At 46.4% G+C, this 13500-nt stretch overlaps 1 protein-coding gene across 2 annotated transcripts in view; it reads right to left on the bottom strand.

Moving 5' to 3' along the window:
• The window catches only part of Epas1 (endothelial PAS domain protein 1), an 80751-nt gene that overhangs the window by 47842 nt on the left and 19409 nt on the right, over nucleotides 1-13500 (bottom strand). The window contains exon 2 of one of the 2 annotated variants that reach the window (XM_010615775.3): nucleotides 9563-9598. The exons of the other annotated variant lie outside the window; for it this stretch is intronic. Within the exon in view, the coding sequence (XP_010614077.1) occupies nucleotides 9563-9598 (36 nt within the window). The remainder of the gene's footprint in view (nucleotides 1-9562; nucleotides 9599-13500) is intronic. 2 annotated transcript variants of the gene reach the window in all.

Raw genomic sequence — 13500 nt, 5'->3', positions numbered from 1 at the left:
AGAAAGTGATCCCAGCTGCCTTGGCCTCTAGCCCTAGCCCTAGCCATGGGCCCCATTCGCTCTTGGGTCTGCAGCTGAGCCAGTTTAGGTTTTGTGTCACTCATCGTGGCTACTCTTCCTTTCAGTGAAGAGTTAAAGCATCTGGAAGGCTGCCTCCCACTTGGAAATCTCCATTTCCTCCTGCAGCGTGAACAAGAGAACTCTATGGACAGAGGCTGAGTGAGCCAACTGTGGAGGGAGTGAGCTCACTCTGAATGGGGCTCTTCTAACAGCCGCCAAATCAAGTCATTAAGATGCCAGCCCTGAGGTGCAGCCCCCAGCGTCACCTCTGGATAGCCACATCCTCAATCCTGCTGCCGCCAGGGGATGAATGGTGAGCACAGAGCCAGGGAAAGCAAGCTCTTTTATGAGCAGGGACGGGAGGGCCTCTTCTTCTAGGGTGGAGGTGGGGCACTATGGAGGCGCGAAAGAAGCCACCCCCTGCTCCTGGCCACCCCATGGGCTTCACCAGCTGAACTAAAATTAACCTTCTGATTTACATGGGGTTGCCAAAACCCGATTGCTCCTCAAAAGGCAACCAAGAAGGGTCGGGAGAGGTAGTAATAACATTAGAGAAAATATGTGGAGTGCCAAAAATAATCCCTGTGTCATGAGAAAACAGAGCTGGGCTTCTGCAGGGGCCAGTGCCGGGTATATTCAGGAAGGAGGGGGCAGAAATTCCCCTGGCAGTGTCGTCAGACATTCTGGGTAAGGAGGGGAAAAGTCCTAACTGGATGAAATTGTTATCAAAGAGAACTCTTCCAGTACAGAACGTGATTTTTAAGTGCAGTTCTTTCTTATTTCAGATACTTTGATTTCAAAGAAAATCGTATTTCTTTGGTCTTTTAATGAGGACTGATGCTTAATCACATGTTAATGCTGAAATATCCTAGGCTCTGCCCTATTAATCCCAACCCAATGCCAGAACTTCTGGTGCCTGGTATTTTAAGTATTTCAAAACAGTAAGGCAGGAGGGGGGAAAAAAGCACAAGAACTCTTGCCCTTCTACCCTCAACCTATAACCCTTTCTTGCTGCCCAACTAAAAATATAAAAAGAAAGCCATGAAGAAAAGAGAAAAGGAGGAGGAATCTGCTGGTGGAGAATCCCTCCTGGGTGTCCTATATAGGACCTCCGATTTGGAGCCTATTTATATGGTCACATGCAGGGCGTGGTAGGGTCTGATTCACGGTCACGGTGCAGTGTAAACACTTGCTTTCTCCTGAATCTGCCCCTCTCATCCTCTGATGAGATGATGTCTCTGAACACTGAGGAAGGCTGACTCCATTCCATTGCAGAGAAGTCATCAAAAGCCAGGAAATGTTGAAAGTCTTCCCCCAAATCAAATGATAACGCTGGGCAATTTGGCAAATAGAATTGTGTTTTCCCTCCAGCATAGCTTTTCCACTCCACTCATTCAACAAATATGATTCCCTCTTCATGTGCTGTGGCCGTGAGCAGCAGAATGACATGTGGAATAACTATTTCTGCCCTCAGGGAGCTCACAGAGAAGTGAGAGGTTAAGTCCTGAGGGCCTGGCCTGCTAGTCAAGCAGAGCCATAAGAGGTAGAAAGGAAAGACGGAGAGGCTGGGGAAGACAGGGCAGAGCTCCCTGTCCAATGGGGGATTTGAAAGAGGAGCAGGATATAGGGAGACAATCAGGAGAACAGAACAGAGGATAAAGACAAAGCTAGAGAGACAACAGGTGCTAGCGCTCAGGAGAAAGCTGCACAGCAGTAAGAGTGGGAGAAGGCACTTCTAAGCTTCTCTGAGGTGCCAAGCAGACAGGCTGGTCGGCCTCCACCCCTGGTCTACCCCCCACACTTGGTCACACTTTATTTGGCACCAAAGCCAGGGAAAATGAGTATCTTTGTTAAAAGCTCTAAATTAACTCGTGGGTTGCCACAGACTAGAGCCCAGTTCAGTCCACAGAGACCTCAGCAAAGCACTCTGCTGAACAGCAAGTCACAGTGTTACCCATGGAATGAACAGCAAACTTTACCCATGGTGCGTATTTCCTCAGGCTCCAGGGAGGTTTTATTTGTTTCCACAAATGGGAGCTGCTCTCTTCCAACTCTTCTTCCTCATCCCTCACCTCCTCCACCACTGACCAAGAAGGATGTAATTACAATAAGGGCCTCAGGGAAAAGAACAGCTCACTAACCCGCAGGTCCTTCCCCCAAACCATGTCCAGTGGAACACTCTCTGTTTAAAACTGGAAATGGCTCCCTACTGCCCCACGAGCTGCCGAGTTCAGCATGCTCCTCTGCCAGCCCTGACTTTGCTCTCTAGCCAGGCCTCGGGGCGCAGTTCCACCCCATGCCCTACACCCTTTTCTGCCACTCAGCTGGGTCTCTAGTTTCTTTGCTCTACCTGGAATGCTGTTTCTTTTCCAACCTTCCAAACCTTCTCTTTTGAGGGTCAACATAGGCCTCTTCTGGCCACTTCACCGAGGCTGGGGTGTGCCTTGCACCCTTGCCCCAAACACTGAGAGAAGTGATCTGAGCCAGCACCTTGTGGTTCCTTATCGTAAGGGTTTCCTCTGAGGACACGAGCAAAATGGCAAGCTGAGGGATTACAGAACCTCATCCCAACAACAGTGTCATATAGCTTTCCAGCTGCAGGGAGGATTAGGCCAACTACCCTCCTCAGACATGGGAGCAGTCTCGCAGGGTTTTAATACTTTGGTGCTTCCTAGTACGAAGTGATTAACAGTGAAGAACTGTGGTGGCTGCATGTATCACCTGGTTACTTAACACTCCACAACTCTCCACTGTCCTTGGGGAACAGATCCTCGTATCCTAAGGGTGCTTTCATGCAGAAGGGGCTGCTGGACCTGCTGTCCATATCGAGCGTGTTCAGTGAGCCGGCCGCCAGTCAGTCCCTGATGATACAGGGGCAGCCCTATCCCCCTTCCCCAAGAGGCACAGGAGGCTTGGGCTTGGACCCACCTCCTTGACATAACAGGACTACCTATTGCCCAGTGCCACCCATCACCGAGAGCCTTTGCATCACACATGTAGATGACCTTCTTCGAGTTGGTTTCTGGCCAGGGCTCCACTCCTTTCATGATGTAATAGGGAGGTGAGAAAAGAGGACAAGCTTCTTCTCACTGCCACCTGGCCACAAAGCAGACAGACAAACAAACAAGTTGCTGAACACGAAATCCAAGGAATAAAACCCAAACAAATTTAAAACCAAATGACAATCCTAAAGGGAATTCAAATATGTTACGTGCATACAATCATTCTGTACTGCAAACATGTACTAGTAAAAATAAAAAATATAAAGGTCAGACTGGCAAAAAAAAAAAGTCAGCAAGTGGTCCTAATAACCTACAGTTTGGATTACGCATTCTCCATTAGTCTAGATTTTATAAATCTCCCCCTACCTTCGATTCACAGCAGACCCATCACATACCCCACACAGGGTGGGGGTGGGGAGGGGGTTGACAGAGCCCAGCTGCTTCTCTTATCTGGCTCACCTGCTAATGGCAATTCTCTGTTGCTGAGGCTGTCAGTGATCTCTGCAAATCACTTTTATTAGAGATAATGTCATTTTTACATCATTAGCCAGCCCAGCAGTCAAAGAGAAAACAAGTGGGTATTTTTTTCTGTGAAACACCAGGTCTGCCCTTTCATGCTGACAGGTGACAGGGAGCTCGCCACACTTTTCAAGAGATTCTGGTGGAAAGGCTTGGCACTTTAGCCTGTCCCTGGCTGGCTGGAACTCCTGGCACCTCCTTCCAGGGCCTCAGGAGCAGCGACAGATGTCTGGGCTTGGCTTGTGATGTCCACGGCCCTGACAGCTCAGGAAGGGACCACTGGTTGCACAGTGGCCGACTGCCTGCATGCTCAGCTCTGCCCAGGAGATAAACAATTGTACAACATCCAGGCAGGAGCACAGCTAATTGTACTGTATAGAAAGCAATAAGTCACCTATGAGTCAGCAGTAGAGAAAGACTTTAAAGTAAGCCAGGGGAAGAAACCAGCCAGAAGTCCCTGAGGCCTCAGAGGCAGAACCATTTGTAAGGTGACCCTGAGTACTGGGGGTTGGAGGAGCTCTGCAACCCCAGGAGTTCACTTAGGTTCTCTCTGCTGCATCCAGGAAACTCCAATCCTGCTGCCACTGGATAGAAGGAGAAAGTTCGCTTCTCCTGGAACCAACTAAGAAATACTCTTCTCTGTTTTCCTGCCTGTTTCCCTTAATTATTTTTAAAATGTCAGCCTTGGTTTCATTGGAGTGACTTCTAATGGCCGCTGAGATTCTGACCAACACACTGCCTTTTCCCTCGGGCAGCCTGCCAAACCCCACAGCTTTCCGTTGCCCAGAAGAAAGTTGTTGTTGTTGTTGTTGTTTTTTTTAATGGAAAAAAGTTCTGAAGCAACAAAGTTTTGAAAAGGACCCTTACCTGGCTAAAAAGAAAGCAAATACACCTCCTTTGCATTTTAGCATTTGTTTTAGCCTTGCAGATCATCAAAGAAAGGGCTGAGTCCCTGGGGAATAAGAACATTCTAGAAACTTTTTGTTGTTGTTGTTAAGAAGTCTGGCTCATTGGAGTTTAAATCCCATGTGGTATTTATGATTGGTGAGCTTCAGCTTTCTTGTTTGGAACCCAGGGCCTCTTGTGTGCCAGGCAAGCCCTCTACCACTAAGCTATACAGCTAGCCCAATCTTTCATTATTGAACTTTTATTGGGTGTCTACCATGTGCCAGGTCCTTGAGAGAGAACATGGGTCACTGCTATCAAGGAGCTGACAAGTGTGGGGAGCCAGATAAGCAAGCCAGGCCAGTGCAGATGGACCACCTTCAGGACTCAGGTACTGACCTTGGGACCTGGGGCAAGTTATGAAGTTTTTACAGGGCCCAGTGTCCCATAAAAGGATTACTCTCCAAGTCCCTGCCCAGTAAGCTCAGGGAGAGATAAATACTTAGAGCTGCGCCCAATGAGCACCAGGCACTCAAGTGTGCTGAAGCTACTGCTGCTACTGCTGCAGAACTCAGAGTAAAAAGGATGCCATAGTCCAGTGGGGAGGAAAACAGGCCCCTGGAGGCTTTCTCAGTTGGGATTTTTAAGAAAAAGGAGTCTTGGCCAGGGGTGGTGAGGCAGCCCCAAAAAGACAGGGCATACTCGGGCCTGGTGAGGGTCAGGTTAGGGGCATAAGCCTTTGCTGTCTGGCTGACCTCCAGGACAATTATTGGGACCCTCCCTCCTGAGGTGTCCTAAGGTGCCCCTCCACCACAAACAGATGCCCGGTTAGCTGAACTGTGGGCAACCCTATTGTTGGCAATTCTTGTTTTTGCATTCCTTGTGCTTCGACAATGAGATGATTGTGTGGATATTACAAGAGGAGATTATCTCCACAGGCACTGAGCCTGTTTTAGCGCAAAGACCTTGCCTTGCCAGAGCCAAGACTTCTGAGGTCACAACTCAGTTGCCAGCTCCAGAGAATCTCTGACAAACCTCCAAGCCACCAGGGAACCTACTCTTTACAGGGCTGGCTTGCTTTAAAACACAAACTACGCTAAATAGGTACTGAGCAAAGGGAGGCTCTGTGTATGGGATTGTTTCAGTGTAGGCGCTGCACATGAGGCAACCTCACGTGCCTAGGCCGGTGTGCAGAGACTGAGGGATAAGGGAGAGCAGCATGGGCCACAAAGCGCTATCCGTGAAGTAGTCATCCACGTTTCTTTTATCCCAGAGCCGTACCGGAATAATGGTGCTGATGACGCTCAGGCCATTGAGGGAGAGGAGACGGGGGAAGAAAAGTTTATTGCATTCTGCCATGATTAAGAGCATTAAAATGGAAACTTGGAGAGAAAGTTACACGAAAGGGGAAACAAAATATTACTGATGCTTCTTCGTGTTGCAACAAACACAGGATGTAAATGTTCTAGGACCTTGATCAGAATGTGTTTGGCAGCTACAATTACACATTCTTAGCTGAAGTTAAATCATCCTGTGAATGATTCATCTCCATTCCTATAGGTGAACTTCTTGGCTGCAGGGAGGCAGCTGGGGAAATTAAAATGGGTAATATCCCATAGAGGCAGGCAGAGGCTGCACTGACTGGCAGGGTGATTCTCTCTTTAAGAAAGTGGCTTTTTGTAACTTAATACAGAGATGAGGATAAGGTGATGAGGAGGCAAGGTCTCTAGAAAACAAAAACAAAAACCCAAGCTTGTCTTAGTGGGAGAACGCCTTAACTTTCAGCTGCCAGATTCTCTTGACCATCTTTCTTTTTTGGTCTCTCCTTACGTCAAACTAGGATAGCCTTTGTGTTCCTCTCCTGCCTTGCAGGGATCATCAGAGAAGGGGCTGAGCCCCTGGGGAATAAGAACATTCTAGAAACAGCAAGTCTCCTACTCTGTTGTTGCTTAGCACCCACACAACAATCCCTAAACCAGGGTCAGTAACTAATCCTAGGTCTCCACTTTCAGACATGGCCTAATCATCCAGAAGGTTTCTGGAACTGTCCTTATTAAGGAAAAGAAATACATAACCCTGCTTTTTAAAATCCAGGAAGCTCTAACACTCTATCAAGTTCCTAAGGCTTTTTCTTCCTTCCATAATCCTTGGCCGAGTTCAAAGGTTAGGACTTTCCCAGAGGCTCATTAACAATAATGTTTATTTCATACATTTGGAGGTTGCACAGTCTGAGTCCATCCTTCTTATTTGGGGAAAAATAACTTTTTATTAATAAAAAGGAGGAGAAAAAAGGCAACGAGGTAAGGGTAAAAACTGGGAGAGAAAGAGCCTGGAAGGCAGATTCACGTTCTGAATGTTTTCATCTCAGATTTTTTCCAAAGTTCTGTAACGGCAACTCATTGGCCCTTTCACCTTTCTGAGCCACCATGACTCTGCTCCTTACTGTGGGGGTGCCTTTGTGAAGGAGGGGGTTAAGGCAAATATGTCATATACTTGTGCCATCATATATAAATACCCTGTAGTGAGAGGTCTCATCGGAATTTCTGGGTTGGGTACTAGAAGGGAAGCTCAGCAGAATGCTCTGAAGCCAGGATGCCATGAACTGTCCTATCAAGCCCAGCCCAGCCCAGCCTGCACTGCTGGGGTGATAAATGGCAATTCTCAGGGACTGGTTGAAACCAAGGAGTTCTTGTATCTCATCTGTCATGGCCACCTCATTTCCTCTCCCAGAATAAAGTACCAGATCTACGAGGACCTGTCACCTCCCATGTGTGGCTGGTGAGAGGTAGTTAGAGGGCAGTGATAAGGGCAAGGGCAGTGAGTGACGCTCCTCCCCTCTGTCTGCCATTGTAGCCTCCGCGCATTCTTCAAGGCCTGCTCAAGCTCATGGCCACCCTTTCCAATTCCCCAGCTGGGACGACCATATCTACTGTCTACACTTTTTACCCCTTTTATACCATGTGGTAAGTCTCTTGTCACCTGTGTAAACCAACACGCACACGGACGCTGAAGAACCAGGGAAATCAGACTGTGGGAGAAATCTGAGGCTGTTGCCAAATTTCCTCTAAATCTAAATCCAGACACTGCTGTAGCCGCCCAAGGAAGGGGGAAACTTATGAAACAGAAGCATTCATCTTTAATAGAGGGCTGGCTCAGGAGGTGTGAGACAATTGTGGCCAGGAAGACTGTACAAGGTCTGTGTGCTGCCCCCTAGAGTTGAGGCTGAGAACATCAGGCTGTCCAGACCTGTGAAGGACCAATAATGCACTGAATTGGATTTCCCAGTCACTGGCGTGTGTGTGTGTGCGTGTGTGTGTGTGTGTGTGTGTGTGTGTGTGTGTTTTGCACCAGACACCATATTTAATGGAATTATTATTCAAGAATACATGGAAAAACAATTTTACTGTCTTTATAGTTTTAGTTTGTACTACGGGTGGGCAAGGAATTTTATAAACTTTGTTCTGCCTAAATCCTGCATAGGTGGATGATATTTTTCTACAGTTCACCTTTAACTTAATATTAACACCAACATTCCAAGCTTCAGAATTCCTGGATTTAGTGAACAAGTGTGGACTCTCAAGTTTTTTTGTAGCTCTAAAGGTTGTATGGCTGCTGTCAAATCTCCTGAATACTCTGGTCCACTCTAAACTCTATTCCTATTTTTTATGACTCATATCACCATACTTTTGATTGCCAGTATTCTCTAATTTTCTAATGCCCTCCCAAATACTAATGTCCTTTCCTCATGTAGACTACAGCTCCTCCAGGGCAGGGACTACATATTCTATTTTTTTTTCACTTTACCACCATGCCCAGCACATCCCTGGGGCATATGGCAAGCATTTAATATATACTCAAGCATGGAATTGCACCATTTTAGAATAAACAAAGTGTTAGCATTTATCCAGTCTAATCCCTTCACTGTACAGGTGAGGAAACTGAGACCTGGATGATATAAGTACAGGAACTAACTCAAGAATATAGCCCTTCTGTTCTTGCCTTGGAGCTAAGACCAGCCTTTCTGAGAATGAAACTGTTACCCTCTGATGTAGGTATACAATGAATCCCATTTTGCAGTTCAAGAAACAGGGTACAGAGTGTTTAAATTACTTTTTTAAGATTCCATAGTTAAGACGCAGGTCCAGGACCTGAGCCCAGGCAGGCTGTCTCCAGAGCCTGCTTGCTTCCCAACACTCTCCAGCTCTTTCTCTTGAGAACCTAGAACCTTGCCCTCCATTTTCATATCGTAGTATAGACTGTCTCCTGATTTGACTGAACATCTGTCTGTCTGTCTTACTCCTGTCTTGCCCCCAACTCAGCTTCTATGGGCAGGAATGAAGGTGTCTTCTGTAATCTTCTGGGATCCTGACTATAACTCTAAGAAAGTACAAACGAATTATGCTAGGCCAGTAAGGCAATCAAATTCCTCCTCCTTAGATACTGTGCAGATCTTTTAATACTTGTTTTTCCCTATGGAGGAGATAAGGATCTATTAGGAGTGCAAATGCCTTTGCCAAGGCCTCTCCACCCTGGCCAAATGTTGCCCAATTCTTGCACAACCTTAATGTCACATGGGAGGCTCAGCCCCCAGGCAGGTTATCCAGCCACTCCTTTCTGGACCCATTCAAGATCCCCCCCACTGTCTTTCACTCTGTGCCAGGACTCATTCTGGCCCCTATATTTAAGTGAAGCTACTCGAGGGTCAGGTTCTCTTGGTAGTAGGTAGTGGGGACTGAAAGCTTAAAGAGAAAAACGTATTCCTCACTGATCCAGCTTCTCCCAGGAGAAGTTAGTCCCCTGCTGGTGGGAGAGTCAGCAACAATGACAAGATTCAGTGTTTCTCTAATTCACACAGGAAAGAAAACTGGCTATCACCCCCCATGGGCTGGTGCCTGGCAAGAGCTGCTCCAATCCCCGTGGCTCAGAATTGTTTCCATTTCACACAGACTGCTGCTCACACTATACCAGGCTGCCCCTAATAAAAAATAACTGGGACCCCATAGTTACACTTCTCTTTGTAGGAAGTAATCACTACAGCTCGTCTATTTTCTCTTTTCAAGATTTAAGTGGGGAGAAGAGGACAGGATTTCACTAACCTTGTAGAGAGCAGTTTTCTATGTCTTCTGTAATTTCTGTTTGAAAACAAAAAGTGCTAACATGAATTCTGAAAATCATCACTGTAATAGAATTTCAAAATGTTTATCCATGCACCCACTATGGATGACTATAAAGCGTTCTGGAAGTGAGGGCGCACAACCCAAGGAGTTTCCTGTACTTGTTGGCCAGAACAGAGATGGCGGCTGTGAAAGTCATCCTGCAACAGCTCCTGACACCACCAGTACCTGGGCCAGCATTCTCCTGCTGTGCAATGGAAAGGCTGACTAGTTCCATACCACCTCCCTCACTCAATCTGATTTACCTAGATTCTCAGCTAAACCGTGAAAGGTCACCGCCAGCATGAGTCACGTCAACCTTCACCTACCTACAGGACATTCTTACACTGGGGCTATTAGGGATTTTACCACAAAGGAAGCACACCCTTGGTGCCCCTCCCAGTCCTTCAGCCCTAAGCAAATGCCCACATCAGCAGAATTCTGCTATGTGCTCCTTCTCCCACCTCCGATGGACAGGGCAAAACAGCTTTCCCCCAAAAGTAACCGCCTCAACAATTCCAAAGGACATTAATATTCTAATGCAATACAGAAATGGTTTTCACACTCTTTATCATCTAAGACTCTAACCCAAATACCCAGAGCCACTGCCTACCAGAGAGCACTGGGTTCAACAGGTCCCGGCGAGCTTTCTTCTCTGTGCTTCTAGGGAGAGAAGGGTGTGCCTTTGGGGCTCTCCTTGGGCAATCTTCTAAAGATACACTGCACACATACCCCAGAAGAGCTCCAGAACATACCTAAATATTAAAGAACCTCTCTGTCCTTGGGGAACTACCCAGTGCAAAAACTATAGTAAAAGCCCGTACCCAAATCACACAGGCACACAGGACAGAAGAAAGACTGAGGCAGGCCATGAGCCTGGCTCCAACCCAATCCATTTTCAATATGGAGCAGAAACATTAATCAATTTTGGATTTCTCTACCCTTGATACTTAACAAAAACAATTACACAGAAGACTCTGTTTCTAACGTTAAGTCGTTTCGAAGATGCAGCCAGTTTCCTACTTATGTAACTGCTTTTAATACGTGGCTTTAAAACCTACTTCAGGGTTGGGGAGGTAGCTAGTGGTAGAGCATGCATAGGGTTTGATCCTTGACATCCCAGAAGGCAAAACAACTTATTGTGGCCTCTGGGAGCTGGCCAAGGATGACCATTTCTCATTTGAGTCAGCATGCCCCAGTTCCACTCAGCAATAGCCATCACATCACAGCCCAAGTGAGGCATCAGCTGCCCTAGGCCAAAGAGTGCTGAGAATAACCTTTCTTTATCTCCAACATACGCCCATGCTTTGTATTCTCATAAGATTTAGGAATTTATTTTGATGATGAATATTAATGGAGGATCTACAATGCATAGGCCTCGCTAAGGGCTGCAAGAGGCTCTAAACAAGACAAAAACATTGTTTCTCCTTGGCCTTGCTTTGAGGCTTCTTACAAACACCTAAGGAGACCAGAGACTGTCCTGTCGCACAACTGTAGACTCAATGGTGGTGGTGGTGACGAGGGCCAGGCATTGCGTGCTCTAGAGGAAACATGTAAAAGGTAAAGGTAGATTATTTCAGAAGACAGAAGAATCACACTGAATTCAGTCAGTTTCCTTTGATCACTCAGGTAGAGTAGGAGACTCCCGATCTGTGCAAATCTCTGCTCTGACATCGATGAACATCCTTTGGAAAACATAAACAAACATCAAGGCACACAACAGTGGCAATACCTGGTGCAATTCACAACTTGTAGAAAAAAAAATTATTCTCTGGTTGAGCTTGGTGAGTTTTTAGTCAATAGTTTGTTTCTTTAAGAACACAGAAAGGATATAAATCTGTGGATGATTTGGGGGCTCAAAAGAGCTATACAAATTCAGAGTTTTAACCCTCTGTACAGTCTTGTCGATTCCTCCTGTGTACTGGTTAAAGCATTTCGTCATGTGTGGACACAACTCCCTCTGGCACCTCGTATGTTTAACCTCTCTTAGCAAGTATTTACTGAGCACTATTTTATATCCATCACCAAACTTAGTACCAAGTAGTGAAAATTTTTAAGGGCACAAGGTAGGAGACATGAGGTAAGAAAAATATGGCAGCTTTAAAAAACTCTCCTTGTTAATCTTATCTATATTTTAAAGCTTGTCAGGGTAAGAGCCCTATGTTACCCAGATGCTGCATTAGGACTTTAGGGCGTGACTCGTGAGGTTCCAGCACACTTCGGGAAAACTGTGTCACACAGTTCCCAGTCCACTACTTCCCTTCTAAGCAGGCTAGACTGGAACTCAGGTGAGGTCCTTTTTTAGCTGTCAATAGATTGATTTCTTGGTAATCTTTCCATTTAGAGAGGCTCTGTAGGTCAGGGATAACAAACTTTGACCCCACTGATGGGTCAGCGTGGCTGTGGGTAGCTGTGGGTAGCTGTGTGCAGGGTTCTAAGGCCACCTCTGGGCTCAGGATGCTATCAGGGATTCCTATTGCCTGTCGTGGAGTAGACTAGAGTAGGGAAGTTCTACTGCCGTGCATCTGCCATTCCTGATATAAGGGAAACAGCAAGATGCTTTGGGCCCCACATGCCCTCACTCCTAGGTTCAAGTCCAGACACAGGCATCTAAGGTCTTTAAGGCCCGAGGCAAGTCATTTAGCCTTGCAACATCTCAGCTCCACATCTATAAACAGGAAAAAATGCCTATTTCATGGGGTTGATATGAAACAATCATTCTCAAACTGTGGCCCAGGGATAGCAACATCAGCCTTACCTGGGAACTTGTCAGAAACCCAAATTCTCAGCCTTGCCCCCAAACTCCTGAATGAGAACCTCTGGGGATGAGGCCCAGTGGTCTGATCTGGAATGAGTCCCCAGGAGGCCCTGATGCACACTCAACTGTGGAGCACAATTAAAGGGCACATGTTACATTATAAGTCCTATGGTGCTCATGAGGACAGAAGCCATGCTTTCATCTGCTACATATGGCAACAAAGTGCCAGGCTCAGAAGAGGAGCTTGGTAAAGTCTTCTTTTTCCTTTACTGACAACAATCCAAGCTGCCAACTTAAGAACCTACATGGAGGGGACGAGGAGGGCTTTGTATATTGTTTCAGGCGAAGAAATTAGAGAGCCAGGTGGTTCAAAGACCTAAGCAAGTACTTGGCAAGATATCTAGGTGATTTCCTCCCCAGAAAGAGGAAAGAAAATGGACTGGGGCTTCTGCTGCAGATGACAACAATGATTATTCTCTGGGAAGAGAGATACCCAAGCCTCCGCATCACCCTAAATAAGGAGGGTTACACAGGGTAAATCCAGCCCACAGTGGGATTGCCTTAGTTAAATCTCATCCATGGAGTTTCAGTTACTTAAGTCCCAAAGGCCTCTATTTAAAATAGTTTCACCTGCTCCACATCACAAACTTTGGAAACAGGTCTATGGAGGTGACTGTACAGCAATCATATGGTATCTCCCTCCCTCCCGGACACCTTTATATTGAAAAGCCTTGTACACCTCACGAGTATAAACAACAAGGGCAGTGATTCCTTTCCTACCCAGGCTGTGTGCATAGGGAATGAGAGGGCAATATATTTACAAAGATAAATAAATCACTAGTCATTAGGGAAATGCAAATCGGAACGGCAACTTGATACCACGTCACACCTACTGGGAAGACTATTAGCTGAAAAACAGAATACAACAAGTGTTGACAAGAATGTACAAACACTGGAAGCCCTGTGCTTCGCTGATGGGAATATGAAATAGTACAGCTGCTATGGAAGACAGTATGGCAGTTCCTCAAAAAACAAAACAAAACTAGCTGGGGATTTAGCTCAGTGGTTCTGCCATTTGCCTTGTAAACACAAGGGCCTTAGTTCGATCCCCGGTACCAAAAAA

Source organism: Fukomys damarensis, unplaced genomic scaffold, assembly GCF_012274545.1.
Source record: "Fukomys damarensis isolate Sample0158 unplaced genomic scaffold, DMR_v1.0_HiC HiC_scaffold_2, whole genome shotgun sequence".
In the NCBI taxonomy this organism is placed as follows: Eukaryota; Metazoa; Chordata; class Mammalia; order Rodentia; family Bathyergidae; genus Fukomys; species Fukomys damarensis.
The sequence above is the reverse complement of the archived record's forward strand: the minus strand, read 5'-3'. Positions and strand labels throughout refer to the sequence as shown.